General features: G+C 45.9%; 1 protein-coding gene across 16 annotated transcripts in view; it reads right to left on the bottom strand.

The window, feature by feature from the left end:
• Window positions 1-17,751, bottom strand: part of invs (inversin) — a 400,143-nt gene that overhangs the window by 322,553 nt on the left and 59,839 nt on the right. For 14 of the 16 annotated variants that reach the window (XM_078538692.1, XM_078538689.1, XM_078538701.1 and 11 more), the window contains one exon: window positions 900-1,035. In XM_078538692.1, the coding sequence (XP_078394818.1) occupies window positions 900-1,035 (136 nt within the window). Of the gene's footprint in view, window positions 1-899; window positions 1,036-17,751 lie in introns of those variants that run through there. The other 2 variants (XM_078538702.1, XM_078538703.1) reach the window with 1 other exon arrangement.

Raw genomic sequence — 17,751 nt, 5'->3', positions numbered from 1 at the left:
ATTTTAAGTTGTGTAGCTGGAAGCAGAAATTAGAAAGAGAGATAATCAGTTTAAATGAGTCAACAAAACCATGGCAAATGGAGAGTGGGGTAGTGCAAGTTCATGTACTTGGGGTATGGGAAGGACATATTGGAATATTTTGTTAATGGTGAGAGGCTATGAACTAAAATCTAGTGCACAACAAAAAGAAATATAAAAATATAATGGGATGTTGACCTTTATGTCAGGGGTACTGGAGTACAAAAGTGAGGAGATTATGCTTCAGTTTTTTTAATTTGGAAGATTTGGAGTAGAAAAGGAGTTTGGAGGCGGCACAGCAGATTGCAATGACAAGAGGGGTTGGGGATGTTTCTAAGGAAAGGGTTCGAGGGTGGGGACAGGGTGGTGATGATAGCGATTTTGAAAGGAAATGGATAGTACCTGAGGAGAGAAAACCATTGACAATGTCAACTAGCGTGGCAGCCAGGAAGGGAAATTGTGAGGTCAGCAGCTTAATGGGAATGGAATCATGTCTAGGAATTTTTGACTCAAAATTGTGACAAAATCATGACAACAGGAAGTTAAATTCTATAGATAGGAAGTGTTTTCAGCTACACGTTTTTAAAATACGATTTAGATGTATAAATAAAAATGAAGGTTCTATGACTGATTTTGTGTTACTTAAAAACTTCCTTTACCCAGATTTCATTTTTTTCCCCATTTTTAAAGCAAGTTTTTGGACAGAAGAAACAAAACATTTAAATTTCTGTTACTTTAAGTGTACCAAAATGTGTTTTAATTTCTTCTTCAACTTTGCTGAAACAAACCTTTTATTTTCTTTTATCTATGGAGAAAGGCAGTATAACCCTTAGATATTTGGCAATCTTTTAGTATTGAACTATAAATACAAGGTTGCTCACCCGCTATGAGTTTATGCAATGCACACTTGTCTCCATTGACTGCAGCAGCATGAACCTGAGAGGTCAGCATTGAGCCATTCGGCAGCCAGTTCTCTGTGCAAGTCGTACTTCCATCAGTTCGTGGTAAGATTCCTGCCTGGGTAAAGAACATGTCAGTCAAATAGTAATGAAATGTATTGGGTTACAAATAAGATGCATTTTGCAATTAAGGCCTTCAAATTCAAACTTAACTGTATTGAGAACTTTCTGGGCTTATGTATGTGTAAGAAAACTATTAAGGAAAAATTAATGTGATTAGCATTAGCCCTTTATTATTGCTTGCAACACAGTGTGCGGGGGCCGTGGGGGGGGGGGGGGGGTGGGTGTGTATGTGTGTGTGTGTGGATGGAGGGGGGGTCTCTAGTTTTGTTGTCCCATGTGAAAAAAAAACAAGTGAAGCGCGCTAAGGCCTATAGTGCAAGGCACCAGGATTCAACAGAGCAGGAAAGGCTAAGCAACTCATTAGTGAAAAGACCCAAGCTTGGTGTCAATTTATGTCTGTTAATTATAGAAAGATGGAAAAATGCGAGAGGAAAGCAGTACCTCACTTTCAAGGCACTGGAAAAGAATAAAATGGGATATAATTAGATGTAATAAATCACAGTGAGCATTTAGGGATGAGAACCAATTTACAGAATGGCATATTTTCAGATTAGCAGAAACTAGATCTCGAAGTTCAATAGGAAGTGACGTAAAATAGAGTTAAGATGTAGTGGAAGAGGTTGGAAGCTAGAGCTGAGGAGGAGGAGGATCACACTTCAAATGACACATCTTATTTTCTTTTGTTGCTAGGAATGAAGAAGTGACATTAGTCTCCAAGGCATTGTAGTATTGTATAGCTATTGAATGGGAACAGAGTTGTTGAGAAGGAGGAATGTAGTTGACCGGAGAGCAAACCAAGCTTTTTGTGCGAGTTTTAAAAATGAAAGAAATATTGGAGTCCATTTGAGATAGACATTAAGCAAGTCAGTAGAACAAGGTCAAGGAATTGAGCCAATGGAAAGAGGTGGTATTTTTTGGCTAAGCCTCCAGACATAGGCAGAGAATATTTTTGAAACTCTGAATGAATCAAGATTTTCACTGCCCCCACCCAGTGGGGCTTCACAGAATAGTTGGCTGGAATTTTGCAGCACCACTCCGCGCTCCCCGCCCCCGCCCCCCGCCCCAACCCACGGTGGGTTCCCCTGCAGTGCGGGCTGGCGAACAATTGATATCTCCATTCACATCGGCAGGACCAGAAAATCCAGCCAGCGTGAGGGATTGGAAAATTCTGGCCATTGATTCTGGAAGTGACAAAGGTATGTATGAGATTTCAGCAGTAGATGGGCTGAGATAGGGCAGATGGACAATGTCACTTAACTGCAAATAAATGATCTTTGTGATAGAGAGCATATGGGGTCAGAAGCTCAGCTTAGAGTCAAATAGTATAGACACCAAGTTTGCAAATGGTCCCATTCAACCTGAGACAACAGCTGTGAGGGAAATAGATAGAGGCAGGAGTTTATGACTATGACTATGATCCTTCCCAATGTTTAAATGGGAAAAGTTACTTCTCATGAAAGCTGGCAGCCAAACAAAAGCAAGATTTGTATAGCTCCATTTGCAACCTCAGGATGTCCCAAAGCACCTTACAGGCAATGAAATATTTTTATTATAACTTAAGAAGTGCTGCAGCCAATGTGTGCAGAGTAAGCTCTCACAAACACCAATGAAATAATGACCATATAATCTGCTTTAGTGATGATGGTTGGGTGGATAAATATGAGCCAGGACACTGAGGACAACTCCCCTATTCCTCTTTGAAATTATGCTGTGAAATATTTTTTGACCACCCAAGTGGGAAGACTGATCCCTTGGTTTTATATGTCATCCAAAAGGCGACACCTCTGACAACGCAGCTCTCCTTCAATATTACACAGGATTGTCAGCCTAGATTTTGGGCTCAGGTCACTGAAGTGGGACTTACAACCACAACCTTGTGATCCAAAGGTGAGACAATTACACCTGAGCCACAATTTACACCTGTTTAGCTATCTAATTTGCAGTCCAATAACACAGAGGCAATGAAAGGGGGTTAAAAGAAGCAGTGAAGATATATTATTGGCTAATTCTAATTCTTTTAGCATAAAAGCCTACCTCTAATTATCATACTTTATTCATACTGTGCCACATATGTTAAGCTTCCAGGCCAAAGTTCTCAAACAAAGCTTGACTGTTGACTTCTAATTTTGTCTAACTAATTCATTATCAGAGCAATTAGATCAAGAATAACTAATACAACATGAAAACTAAAAACTTGATTATTTCCCCCAATTTGATGTCTACCTTAATACATGCTGCTGAAACCAAGACAGGTTTGACTTGTTCAATAAATATTGTAACAATCAAAATAAATTCCAAAATGTTCAAAGAAAAATTCTTTTTTCACAAGTGCAGTGCTGAAAAGGGTTTTAGTTGCTCATGTACTTGCTATTTAATTATTGTGTAATTATTGGGAAACTCATAGGATTTTCTCTTTTTTGGTTTCTTTAAAGCACAATGGAATATATGAGAAGACATTTATTGCGGAAATCCACATTTTTTGGTGGTGTTTGAACTTTGGCAATTTCTAAGCTACCCAAACAAGCGTCATAGATCCACCACATCATTACCATAGCATTCACTTTTCAACACACTTGCGTGACAGGAACTCCTCAATTACTTAGCCAGCCCTCCCACAGTCTTGAACCTTGGCAACTGCTCTGGAATGCATCAAGACTTCACACGAAAGATTAGAAGCACTTTTGCGGCAAAAGTTTTAAGAGTTAACCCAAGCGTTTTTATAACTGTCATATGTATTAAGTTGTCAAGCTGCATGGCAGATTTTTTTTTAAAAACAGGGCTCGTAAACCCTCCTGTCTCTCCAAACTTTCGCCTCAAATGAAGCTGAACAAGCAAATCTTATAAGAATGCAAAACTATACTGAAAACAGTTGAGTCTGTGTACTATCTACAATGGGAATCATACAGGAACCAGTTAGCCTCTGAACTCAGTTCAATAAAGAACAATATCAAAGTCACTTCAGCTCAGTCTCCAGTATCTGTTAACTGTTTTTGTGTTCCGAAAAAACACTTTAAAAGACAACTTGCTCATTTAACTTTATTCTGAAAGTGATGCATTTAGAATAAATGGAATTGTGGGTTTGCAAATCTAAACAACTGTTTTGGCCATTCAACAGCTTTTAAAGAACCAAGGATAATATAAATGGTTAGCATTTTGCACCCCATCAACATCCTTCACCTTCTCCACAAATTAACAGCAAAATTCTTTAATGGAAACAAAGTTAAAAACCCAATGAAAAACAAAACTTCCTCTCATTGTTAAATAATAAGGATTTTAATTTGTTGATGTTTCTTTCATGTATCCCGCATCAAACAACAATAATCCCTAATTCCTATTCACAAGAGTTATTTAGCATCACAGTCCTGTGCAGATATTTTTAATCAGCCAATAGAGGAACTGTAATTGCACCACAAGGCAACAATAGCCATTTATGTTCAGATTTCATCACATTCATGTATCTCGCAACCCCATCTACAGCTGAGAGGGTATGCTTGTGAGCTGCTTCCATACTTCATGGCAATGCTGGTTTGCAGCCAGCCACAATGGGCAAAGCCTATTACTAAAGCAAAATACTATAGATGTTGGAGATCTGAAAAAACACAGAAAATGCTGGAAATACTCAGCAGGTCAGGTGTTGGCTGACCTGCTGAGTATTTCCACCATTTTCTGTTTTTATTTTATTTTAGGCAAATGCTATCTCTGATACTTGTTCCCTTCTTGTGCAAAAGCTTTGCAATTCCTACTATCAAAATCGTCAAAATCAGCAGTCACCAAGCAACTCTGTCATTTTATTTATTTCAACAATTTCATTATTTCCTTTCCAAATTCCTCCCTTCCTCATACTCATCTTTCTCTACTAGTTTTTCCCCACTCTACTCCTCAAAGTGTTAAAAACTACTCCTAATTCCAAATCAGGCCTTGTGCGATGTGCTGTATCATAGACATGTATAGGGAAGCATAAAATCACCCAGTTTGATTGTGCAACCCATAACCATTTCTGCATGACAACTGCCTCTTGGCTGTTACCCCAGAATCAAGTTTGCTCTCATTTTTCGGTCTACTGCCGTCTATGTTGCTCTTATCTCTCCCCTGCTGTTAACCCAGTGCCCATATCATGTTTCTTGTTTATCAATGATTTCCCATTCTTGACCTATACCCCTGCCGCACATGCCACTACGTCTTCACTGACATTTTCTCCCGCTGCTGCCCCAAATTCAGAGATCATCTTGGACATGCCAACTTTTCCCTTTGTTCTGCGCTTGGCATCTTCCAGCACACAAATTGCAGCTCTAACATTTCCTGGAACAGTAATCCATACTCCCTCATTACCCAGTCTTACACAACACCCATCATTCTCCCACTCTAGGAACAAACTTTTCCAATCTTCTTCATTTATTTTCCCTTTGCCCTTGCCCCGTACACTGATCTTCTACTGCCCATCATCCTTCTAAGTGCCTCCTTCCTGATAAATAAGGCTCTTAAAGCCACAATCTAATCACAGCTGAATCAACTGATACCAAAGAGCATACCAAAATCTGGCTAATGGGTAGTGAGGGGGAGAAATTTGTGTGCATAGCTCTACACAAACTTACCTCGATTCCCCAGGGGCAGGCAGCCCCATGGGCTGCTCCCTGCATGGCCCAGGCAGTGTTCTTCATTGATATCAATAACACTCTGGTGGATATGGACCCATGGAGCTGCAGTTTGCAAGCAAACTTTAGTCTCTGTCTGCAAAGGCCAATGGAAAAAACTAGAATGTGATTCAAGAGTGTGGCATACTGCAGTAGGAAAGCAGTCTTCCAGTTTACTAAGGAAAGAAGAAATGTATGAATCCTGGGGTTTAAAGTAATGGAATGGGGAAAAACAGCAAGGATGCTGGGAAAGGAAAGACTTGGAAAAGGTTAAAGACTAACCTTCCAAATCACTGACAGAGTAAGTAGGAACAGGTCCTCAGGGTAGGGTAGCAAAGGCTTGAGAGTAGAGCATAAGGTGGCAAGAGGCAACATAGACATGGTGAGACACTGAACAGGAATAAGACCAAACGTGCCACGACCTAAATGGGCAGAGCCCAAAGGAGGCAGGGATGAGACAGCATTGGGGACACTCGTTTTTCCCTCTGAAGCCAGGATTGAAGACTAGAGACAGAAATGCAATTTCTTCCCTGCCCTTCCTTCAGGTTTCCAACTCGTCCACAGCACTGAAAAGGTCCTTATCAAACGATATCCTATGTGGCTGTAACAAAGGTATACAGTCCCTCCTCATCCTCTCGACTTGTCTGCAGCTTTTGCCAAAGTTGACCACGGCATCTTCCTCCAAGGATTCTCCTCCAATGTCCAGCTGGATAGGGCTGCTTCTATTCTTATCCATCCATCATAGCCTCTGACTTATCATGCAGCTTGTCCGACATCCATTATTGGATGGGCAGAAATTTACTTCAATTAAATATTGGGAAGACCACAGTCATTGTCTTCACTCCCTACCACAAACATAACTTCCTAGCCACTGATTTTATCCCTCTCCTTAGTCACTGTTTGGGGCTGAACCCTGCGACTAATTTGACACTGAGCCGAGCTTTAAATTCCATATCCTCTCCGTTACTAAGACAGTCGACTACCACTTCTAACATTACCTGCCCCTACCCTGCCTCAGCTCATCTGCTGCTGTGGTCCTCATTCATGCATTTGTTACCTCTAAACTTGACTATTCTAATTGGCTCTAGGCCAACCTCACACATTGTAGCTTCCATAAACTTGAGATCAACCAAAACGTTGTAGTCTGCAACCTAACTCTCACCAATTTCCATTTTTGCATCATTGATCTACAATGGCTCATTGTCCTGAAGCACCTCAATTTTAAAACTCTCTTCCTAGAGCTCAAACCCTTTCATGCACACCCCGCATCACACCACACCAGCCTAGCCCACCCCGCCCCCCACCACATCACCAGCCCACCCACCCCCCACCACAGCACACCACCCCACCACCACCACCTCCATGTCACCACCCGATCCTCCAATTCTAGTTCTTGCACATTCACAATTTTAATCATTTTACCACTGATAGCCATACTTTCAGCTGTTTAGACCCAAAGTTCTGTAATTCCCTCCCATAACCTCTCTATCCTCCTTTAAAATGCTCCTTAAAACCTGCCCCATTGACCAAACTTTTTATCACCTGTCCTACCGTCTCCTTATGTAGCTCTGTGTTAAATCTTGTTTAATAACACTCATGTGAAGTACCTTGGGACCTTTTCCTACATGAAAGGCACAATATAATTACATGTTGTTGACAGGGAGAGGAGTTACGGTTGTAGTTGTCTCTAAAAAAACATTAAATTTGTGTGGAGCCACTGAATATAAAATAGACTTCAAATTGCTGACTTCACTGTCTTGTTGAGAAAGCTACTCTCCCCAGTTTATTATGTATCCTTGACCTGGTAAATAACTATTTCGCCCTTTCTTCAGTTGTTTATTACAGGTTGGAAAATGATCTTTAAAGAAGTAGCTTCAGATTTCACAATCAGACAAAATTTTTCTAGTTTCTCTTGTAATTAAGTAAAATACACAGCCCTGTAACTATATATTGGCATGAAACAGAAAAATATACCCTTTTCCTATAGCGCTATAAACTGCAAATTGGAACAAGCTTTAATCGTTTACAAATTTTTTCAAGATTGTAGATTGCAATAGATATGGCAATAGAATTGTATCTGTAGCATAGTTCAGCAAACCGCATTGCTCATTGGAGCAAAAGATCAGATGACAGAGCTTCAGATGCGATGTCATCATACAGTTAAATGAAACTAGCCACTGCATTATGGCCACTAGATAGAGCTGGTGTGCTAATTTTCTTTTTACAATTTATTTCAACAATGAACTTATAAAAAGTTGCATTCTTAAATGGTATATAAAAGAATTGACACTGGGCAGGAGGAGGATACAACAGCCTATTTGTGACAGTAAGCTTACATTATGACGTATTACAATGAATACACCATCAACACTCATAATTCAAACATTCTTTTCATTAAGATTTTTTTAGTCACAGACTTCTCAGTAAACAAAAAAATAACTTTCATTCTGTTGCCCCAATATTCAGCAACTTTGAGGCAGGCTCCCAGCTTCCCTTTGCTTTACTTAAAGACCGCCGTTAGTTCCTCCAAGGAAATAAATGTCAACTGCTCTCTATCTCTCCCTCTGCCTGTGATCACCTGTACAGAGTCTCTAGCAGCCATCAATTAAGTACTGCCTTTCAAAGTCCCCACTGCCTTGTGAATATGGTTTTCATCGTCGATAATCTTATTCATGATCTCATCCTGATCTTTTGACATCCGGGACCAAGTTCACTCACTAGTGACTCCTGCCCCAGTAACCAAGACTGTCTCATCTGCCTTGTGGTCATCATGTAGCACTTTGTTGGGACCTTTACTCCTCAGACATCTTTTCTTTTGAGTATCCCACTCCCAATCAGCCCTTCCACCTTCTCTGCAAGATCCTCATTTCTACTGCCCTCTCAATTCCTCCAGCTTGCTCAAATCTCCTACCTTGTCCCATTTAGCTTCTACAGTGAGTGACTCCTGATTCTCAGTGATTTCAACCTTCATCTTGTTTCTGCATGTTTCCTACCCTCATATCTCTCGAGAATCATCTCCTCATGTAATCGCCACTTACCTATACTTACATCTATTCCCTTTACCTCACCACTTTGCAACACATTCCCACATTATAGGCTTCCATCACTGATCAGACCATGCGGAGTTGTCCGTGCCCGCTGGCTTTGGACGTGTTCAGCAGCGTGAGCGGACAACATGGTACAGGCCAGAAATTGGTTTCAGAACGTTGTGAAACCAGTTTGCAATCGTCCGCTCAGCCTGTTGATGGTGGGCCGCATTTCCCGCCATCTGACATTGAGAACTGCATTGTAGTACATCTGCATATCATTATAAGGCCAGCCCCCTGGAATAACCAACCTTGCTGGATCGTCCGCCCATGTCAGCGTGTTTCACAACAGCATATATAAGGCATGCACTTGGTGGGCTACACTTTGAGGGCAACTTGCAGGTGAGTACACAGTAACGTTGCGCAGTGCTCGCCTGGGTTGCATGCTGGACTTCAAAGTTGAGGCCTGTTGGAGGCATGGGGACAAGGGCTGCCCTATGGTTGAGGCAATTTGGGGATGGGGGCAAGGGTTGCCCAGTGGTTGAAGGTAGTGCACAAGCATGTGCGGTGGGGGGGGGAGAAGCAGTCATGCACCAGGGAAATCTTGTATAAAGTGACCATTCCTCTGCAGCTGAGACAGTTCAGATGCAGCCAAATTGACATGCATGGAGTTGGGCCTCTAGCTTACCAACCCACTCAAGCAATGCAGAGGCATGAAAGTGCCACCAAGTGGTCCAGAGCTTTTCACTCCTTGGGCACAGAATGCAAACTAATGAGCGTTTTTGTGGACTGCAGAACAGTTGGACGACAGGGCACATTGTACAATCTCCTTGCTAAAGCGGCAGTGAAGCAGTCACTGGTGGAGGCGCTCACAGCCCCTTGCAATATCATCTCGATTTAAGCCAGTCTCCCCCAAGCATCAAGCTAACAGTGCAGCCTTGCAGTGTGGGTTAGGAGAATACCTGCTCATGAGCTGAGAGCACAGCATGCAGTCCAATGGGCAAGGCTGCCGTCAAGTGGTCAGGTGGAGTGGGGCGGAGGTGGTCGGGGTTTCGGGCAGCCATGTTGCGCACTAAACTCTGGCCATCCAAACGTCTCTCTCTTTCAACCTGCAGGAGGAGTATGTTAGGAGCATGGAGCCTGGTGAACTCACGGTATGCCCCGTGGCATACAGAGAGGGAAGACGACGGAGGTGCCTGGCTCCTCAGAAGGAGGAGCTGCATCCTCAGGAAGGGGAGGCTGAGGCTCCCGCATACACTCCTGAAGAGCCACAGAGTCATCGCTGGTTGGTGCCTAGCTAGACCCAGGGTCTATAGACGCCGCCTTTCGTTCCTGCAGATGATTAACAACCAGTGTCGCCGAAGACTGCGCATGCCTAGGGAATTGGTTGGTCACATCTGCCAGCAACATCTGCAGGATTTGTCGCCATGGGGAGATGGAGGGCATCCACTGCCAGTGGCCATGAAAGTGACAGCAGCGCTCAATTTCTACGCCAGTGGCTCCTTTCAGGGCTCCACAGGTGACCTCTGCGGGATATCACAAGCCTCCAACTACAAAGGCATCCATGCGGTCATGGTTGAAATTTTCATGAGAGGGCACACAACTTCATGCATTTTGTCGGAGACCAAGAGAACGAGGATAAAAGAGCAATTGGATTTGCCCAGATCTCAGTTTTCCCACAGGTGCAGGGTGGCATTGACTGCACTCATGTGGTGCTCAGATCTCCGTCACAACAAGGGGTCAACTATGTCAACTGCAAGGGCTTCCATTCACTATATGTGTATCTGGTGTGTGACCACCACAAACGCATCCTGCAGGTTTGTGCAGTTTCCAGGGAGTGTCCACGGCTCCTACATTCTCAGTCTGTCACAGGTCCTTGACGTCTTCCAGGGTCAACAGAGGGTGCAGGATTGGCTCCTCAGGGAAAAGGGCTACTCGCAGAGGCCGTGACTGACACCCGTGCGGCAGCCTCAGACTGCAGCAGCGCGATGATATAATGAGGCTCATGCTGTAACTCACAACTTGGTGGAGCAAACCACTGGGATGCTGAAAATGTGGTTCCGGTGCCTGGACCGGTCTTGTGGAGCCCTGCAATATAGTCCTCAGAGGGTGTCATGCATTGTCACTGCCTGCTGCGCCCTTTACAACCTGGCACTGCAACAGGGAGAGGCGCTGGCTGAGGAAATGGAGGTCTCCTCCGATGAGGAGGACGTCAACGGTGATGAGGGTAAGGAGGTCCTCGAATGCGACGATGACAGCGATGAGGCTCTTGCACTGGCCAGACCAGGCAGGCGTGCTCGGGGGGCCCTCATAGCAGCTAGATTTGTGGAGGATGATGACGACAATCAATGAGGAGATGCCATAGATACTCACATTGCATCTATGAATGTTTGACTCCAGGCTGACTGATGGCAGCGTACATACACTCTGTGAGAATGCTCCTGTCATCGAGATGCAGTGGAGGCCCTCATATTCGCTCGATTGCAAGAGGATAATGCCAACATGCAGTGAGGACACTCCATAGATCTTCACATAGCCTCTGAGAATGTCTGACTCCTGTCTGGCCGAGGACAGCTCGCTTGTGCTCTGTGATTACGGTCATATGGAGATACAGCCAAGAAACTTTAAAAGCACCTGAGCCATTCAGGGGCACAACATCATTGGTCACAGATGCTGAAGAGGTGGGGCTGAAAAGGTCCTGAGAGCACACAAAGAGAATGAGGGAACTTGGTGACACCTGCCCACGACACTCTGGCAGCAATGACAAGCACCGTCGAGGTGCAGGCATCATTAATGTGTCCAGGGAGTGAGGGACTCGACCATCACTTTCGTCTGAAGGCTGCACAGAGCACAGGGAAGAGGCCCTGGACTGAGACACCTGCCATTATCTTGTGCAGACCGCTGAGTGACACGAACACTGTTCATCAGAACAAGGAGCCACAGGCATTCTAGGGAGTTTAGTTACAATATGAACATTATGTACAAGTGATAACACCCATGCCCAGGTTGTGCAATTACACCTTCTTAGCTTTCCTAACCTTGCTGCTACGTCTTGGTGCTCCCCGGACATCCACAGCGGAGATAGAGGCAGCCTGCTGACTGCTACACCCTGCTGCCTGTGATGATCTTGATGGGTGTCCTCTGGAGGGCCGAGACGTGGAAGTCTGCTTTCGGGGTCCTGCTCTGTGGCTGTGGCACCCTCCTTGGTCTGTGGAGCCAGAGCTGCTGAGGTCATAGGAAGAGGGCATTCGGATGGGCCGGACACTCCTGGAGTCACCTGGATGAATGGCCCCAGGGAGTACACCTGCTGATCCTCCTCCCTATAGGTGCCGAAGGCATCTGGCTGAGTCCTTGAGGAGAAGGGATAGCTGGAGTGAGATTGGGATGACCTGCACTCCACTCGCGTACACACTGTTGGAGGCCAGCTAGGGCGTTGGAGTTCAGCCTGTGCAGCAGTGCAGGAGCAACGTCCTGGATCATGGTCTCCATGGCAGCCGCCATCCTGCCAGTGTTGACCTCGGTGCTTTGACATGCCAGCACTATCACCTCAACCTGAAGGCAGACAGACTCCTCCATCGTGCCTTGCAATCTGAGGAGTGCAGCGGACATCCCTTCCTGATGTTCCCGAACTTGCCTTTGCAGCTTCAGCAACTGTGATATGACTGAGTCCAGAGGCTCATCATCTGACTCAGACTCAAATTTCTGGCCTCCAGCAGTCTTCCGAGTGTCGGATACCTGAGTAGTCCCTGCTGCCACCTGCTGTGGATCAGAAAGTGTGATGCATTCACCAGATTGTGATCCCGAGGCTATATACTCTATAGCTAGGTCCCACCGACGTGTGTGTCTCTGCGCTGGTGAGGGGAGCGGATAAGCACTGTGATGGGTCTTCAGGGAGGGTTTCAGCGGATTCCTCTTTTGAGCTTCCCTTGAGGCTTGATTGGAGGCCCTGGGTCATGGACTCCGACAGCTGTTTCCCAGATGTGCCTGCGAAAGCAAGGAGAGGTATTAGTGCTTGGGAGTGGCCTGTGAAACAGGACACATCACTCAGCATGGTTGTCTGATGAATGTTGCGCTGCTGGATCTTCACTTGGTAGAGCACCGCTGACCTCACTGTCAGCGTGGAAACGATCCAGATTCTTGCCAGCCAGCTGCTTTTAAAAGTCTGTTTTTTTTTTAATCCATTCATGGGATGTGGGCTTCGCTGGCTGGGCCAGCATTTATTGGCCATCCCTAGTTGCCTTTGAGAAGATGGTGAACTGCCTTCTTGAACCGCTGCAGGAGGACCTTGATTTCAGGTATTCCTCCACCAGTCTGCAACCTCTCCCTCTTGTTGTGTGCCAGCTTGTCCTGCATGAATAGAGATGAAGAGAGTGTAAGCAGAATGCCTGCCAGGTCAGATGATAAACATGCCTGACATGTGTGTGTGGTGAATGGTCCCATGGACGGAATGAGGACATGAAGGTGTGTGAGAAAGAGTGAATGGTGATGTCCCTTGAACCAGCAGTGAGTGAGGGCTCTCTGGGTGTGTGATGGGTTTGAGGGTGTGAGAGTTGAGAGTGATGAGAAGAGTGCCTAACCCTGACGGAATGGAGGCGATCATTTATCCTCTTGAGGCACTGGGTGGCTGTCCTTTTTTGCAGGGTGTTGGCGCTGACCACCGCGGCTACCACTTTCCAAGCCGGATTGGTGATGTTGCTGCCCATCCTGCGGCCAGAGCAGGGGTAGAGGACATGACGGCGGGCTTCCACTGCATCCAAAAGGCACTCGAGGGACGCATCATTGAACCTGGAGGCTGCAGTCTTCTTGCCTTTCGGGGCCATTTCTTCCGTGCAGCAGCCCTGGGCTGGAAGCACCAACAGGTGTCCACGTGGCTGCACTTTAAATCTGGCACTCAGCGTGAGGAAGCAGCAAAGTGATGGTGCGGCAGGAAAATGAGAGCCCGCCTGCCATGGAAATGGCGTGTTTCCCGGGAACATATAATTAATGCAGCAGGTTTGGGACGATATGCCGGGAGAAGCCGCCATTGCGGCCGGCAGGTAAAACGTTTCACCCACCCGCTACCGCACTTAGTACAAATCTGGGACATTTCCACCCTATATCTTACTAGATCGTTGTTCCGCAATGCTTGTCATTCTTTATTTAAAATACTCCTAACTGCATTTCTGTATTCTCCCAAGCCTGGCCAAAGCCTGTCCTCACAGCTTGTTTAAAAATTTGACTGCCTCTAGGCTTTGTGGAATCTGACCGTCAGTAAAGTATCACTGCCTTAAACTCTTGGTATTCAACCAGAATAGAAGGCCTGTCAGACATCAAATGAGTACAGAGGACCAGGCTTCCCAACAGAATGGGTGTGAGGGTCCCGATTTTCATGTCTCCGTTCCTGTCAGAACAGAGGTGGGCTGAAAAAAAAGTGCACTGAACCCAGAACTGGAAGTCCCGTCCCCCTCTCCATCTCTGCGTATTTTCATCTGCATGGGAAAGGGGGTGGAGCATGTTTCGCATACAAGTTCAGAGAGAAGTCAGAGGAGCCAGTGCCTGTAGTGGATAAAGTTTTCCAACCCCATTTTCATCATCCCGACGCTACAGTGATGAATGTTGGGAACACATCCTTCACAAAGAGTTGTGAACGCTTTAGGAGGATGGACTGAAGGTGAGGAAACTTTATTCCAAGTTATTCCAAATTGTTATTAGTTTGTAAAGTCACCAGGACATCACTGTTCAAAGTGCTGGCCTTACATCTGGGGAGGGGAATGGGGGAGAAAACAGCACTGGGTCAACACAGATGCTGCAACAATATCTGGCAGCAAAGTGGGCACCAGGCAGTCCTGCCAGGTTATCACAGAAATCATGTCTCTCTGAAAGAGGCATCTAATTACAAAATGGATGTAGGTGTCTCTCACATCCAGGCCATTGAGGCAGGACAGCAGCAGGTGTCCCTGGGCATCTGGAGGTAGAGCCTCAAGAGGCATGAACAAGAAAAAGTACTCACTATTACCCTCATTACAGGGTATATCGTGTTAGGCGCAGCTATCTGGACAAGTCAGAGACGAGTGTAGGACAAAGTTGAGGCTATCCAGACAAATTGTCACAGACATCTGTGCAGGATGAACAGCTGCCTCAAACCAACTGTCAACAGGCGCTGTCCATAGCTATCAAGGTTACAGTAGCCCTAAATGTTTTTACATCCAGCTCATTCCAGGTCTGCAGCAGACCTGTGCGGGATTCCACATGTGGCAGCACACCACCGCATAACCACAGCTATGGATGCCCTGTTTTGTGGGTGGTGAACTGCATCACCTTTTCCACAGGTGTGGACTCCCAGGTGCAGAGGGCAATAGGCTTCGCAACAATAACCAACTGCTCCCAGGCGGAAAGAGTAATCGATTGCACATGTGGTCATTGGGGCATTAATGGACAGGCCCGAGAGATTTATAAATCAGAAGGTGTTCCATTCTATCAATGTTGTGTGTGACCACAGGAAGATATTGCTGCATTTGTGCACTCAATTCCCAGGTAGTTGTCACGATGCCTTCATCCTACATAGTTGTGACTGCCTCAGTTATTCCAGTCCACTCTCCAGGTGCGTAGCTGGCTGCTCGGTGACAAGGGCTACCCTATAAGGGAGTAGCTCTTCATTCCCCTGAGAACCCCACAGAGTGGGGCCCAACAACAATATAATGCGAGCCATATTCACAAGTGCACCATCACTGAACAGGCAATTGGGCTGATGAAGGGGCACTTCTGGTATCTTGATGACTCCAGAAGAGCCCTGTAATATTCACCTGCCAGGGTCCCCAGGATCATGGTTGTATGATGCATCCTGTACAATATGGTGCAGATAAGGGGGGGGGTGCACCCTGAGCGGACAGATGTCAAGGAAGGGCCCATGTCATCAGAAGAGGAGGGAGAGGAATAGGGGAGTGAGGGTGAGCTATCAGAAGTGGAGGATGGTAAGGGAAGGATTGGTGGACTCCATGCAAGATACCACTGTTGACAGGGACCTCAAAATACAGTGGCAATTCAACCATGAAGAGTTCATAGCACAGCACGTGCATGGCGAGGATTCAATCCTGAGCCTTCAAGTGAAGGACAGCATTCCGTGCCATCATCCTTCACATTCCCACTGTCACTGAAAGGTAGACTACAATCTACTGTCTCAATTTGAACAGGCAGAAACCTTAGTCTTTGAAGATGTACCATCAAGTGCTCTGTAATATATGCTAAATGAACGAACACTGAAAACCATTAGAGCAGACAGTGCATGTATTTACTGTCTCAGTCCAAAATTTGAATTACAACAAAAGTCTGTTTAACACCACAGTGACCCATTTGGTGTTCATGGTGACAAGGTGTCTTGCAAATGCCTCAACATCCAGGGACCCATCAGGGTCCCACCTGCAGCTACATTCCCTGCTCTGACAACAGCAGAAGCTGCAGAAACAGAAAACAAAGAAACTAGGAGCAGGAGTTGGCCATTTGGCCCGTCAAGCCTGCTCCGCCATTCATTATGATCATGGCTGATCATCCAACTCAATAGCCTGCTCCTGCCTTCTCCCCATATCCTGTGATCCCTTTTGCCCCAAGAGCTATATCTAATCCATTCTTGAAAATATACAATGTTTTGGCCCGAACTACGTTCTGTGGTAGCGAATTTCACAGGCTCACCCTTCTCTGGGTGAAGAAATTTCTCCTCATCTCAGACCTAAATGGTCTACCCTGTATCCTCAGACTGTGACCCCTGGTTCTGGACTCCCCCAGGAACATCCTTCCTGCATCTACCCTGTATAGTCCTGTTAAAATTTTTTAGGTTTCTATGAGATCCCCCCTCATTCTTCTGAACTCCAGCAAATATAATCCTAACCAACTCAATCTCTCCTCATATGTCAGTCCCGCTATCCCAGGAACCAGTCTGGTAAACCTTCGCTGCACTGCCTCTATAGCAAATACATCCTTCTTCAGATAAGGAGGCCAAAATTGCACACAATATTCCAGGTGTGGTCTCACCCTGTATAATTGCAACAAGATATCCCTGCTCCTGTACTTGAATCCTCTCGCTATTGGTAGGCCAACATACCATTTGCCTTCTTTACTGCCTGCTGCACCTGCATGCTTACCTTCAGCGACTGATGTACGAGGACACCCAGGTCTCATTGTACTATCCCCTCTCTCAATTTATAGCCATTCAGATAATAATCTGCCTTCCTGTTTTTGCTACCAAATTGGATAACCTCACATTTATCCACATTATACTGCATTTGCCATGCATTTGCCCACTCACTCAGCTTGTCCAAGAAGATGAGGTGCTTCACCTCCTCGACCTCCACAGCCCTGGGTAGAATTTCCGGCAGCCTGGAGGGAGTCAGCTGCTGGGCTGCAGCTGCCAAACCCTCCAGCCACCGTTGGGCTACCAGCACAAGTGTCCTGTTTTGGGCACGCAGCTCCTTGTGTACTCCATGGAGAACAGCGCTCATGTTATGAACAGACTGGTCCAGGCTACTGAGTGTGCCTTGTACCCTGTGCAGCTGCTCATGCATGCACTCCAGGTGCTGCAGCATGTGGCTCTCCACGAGGTTGGCCACTCTCTCCTGCAAACAACGCATGTGCTGCGCCATGGACTCAAACTCGCAGAGCATGAACTTGCTTTGTTTCCAAGAACTCTGCCAGATATTCAGTCATTTGCTCTGGCTGTTCCAAGTACCGAGCCCTAAACAGTGACTCCTCAGGCCCTTCCTCACTGTGTGCGGAGCGTCATTGTGACTACCCTCTTTCCTTGAAGAGGAGCTGTCCACGAATGCCTCTGAATCTGATACCTCCTGCACTCCAGTGCTGTGCGCCTCACTCAGTGACCCCGACTCAAATAGTGTGCAAAAACCCACTGATGCTGGGGGATGTTATGCTCGTCTCATGTGATGTGGTATGCTCGAACACCCCTTCCTCCTGCTGATGCCTGGGGGATTTCCTGGTTTGTGGGGTGGCCACATGCTGCTGCGACCTGCGCAAGGCACAAGACGTGGTATTGAGAGTTCACCTTTGACACCCTAATGGCTTTACAAT

Source organism: Cetorhinus maximus, chromosome 3 (genome assembly GCF_964194155.1).
Source record: "Cetorhinus maximus chromosome 3, sCetMax3.hap1.1, whole genome shotgun sequence".
Lineage (NCBI taxonomy): Eukaryota > Metazoa > Chordata > Chondrichthyes > Lamniformes > Cetorhinidae > Cetorhinus > Cetorhinus maximus.
This window is presented reverse-complemented; position numbering and strand designations above follow the sequence as displayed.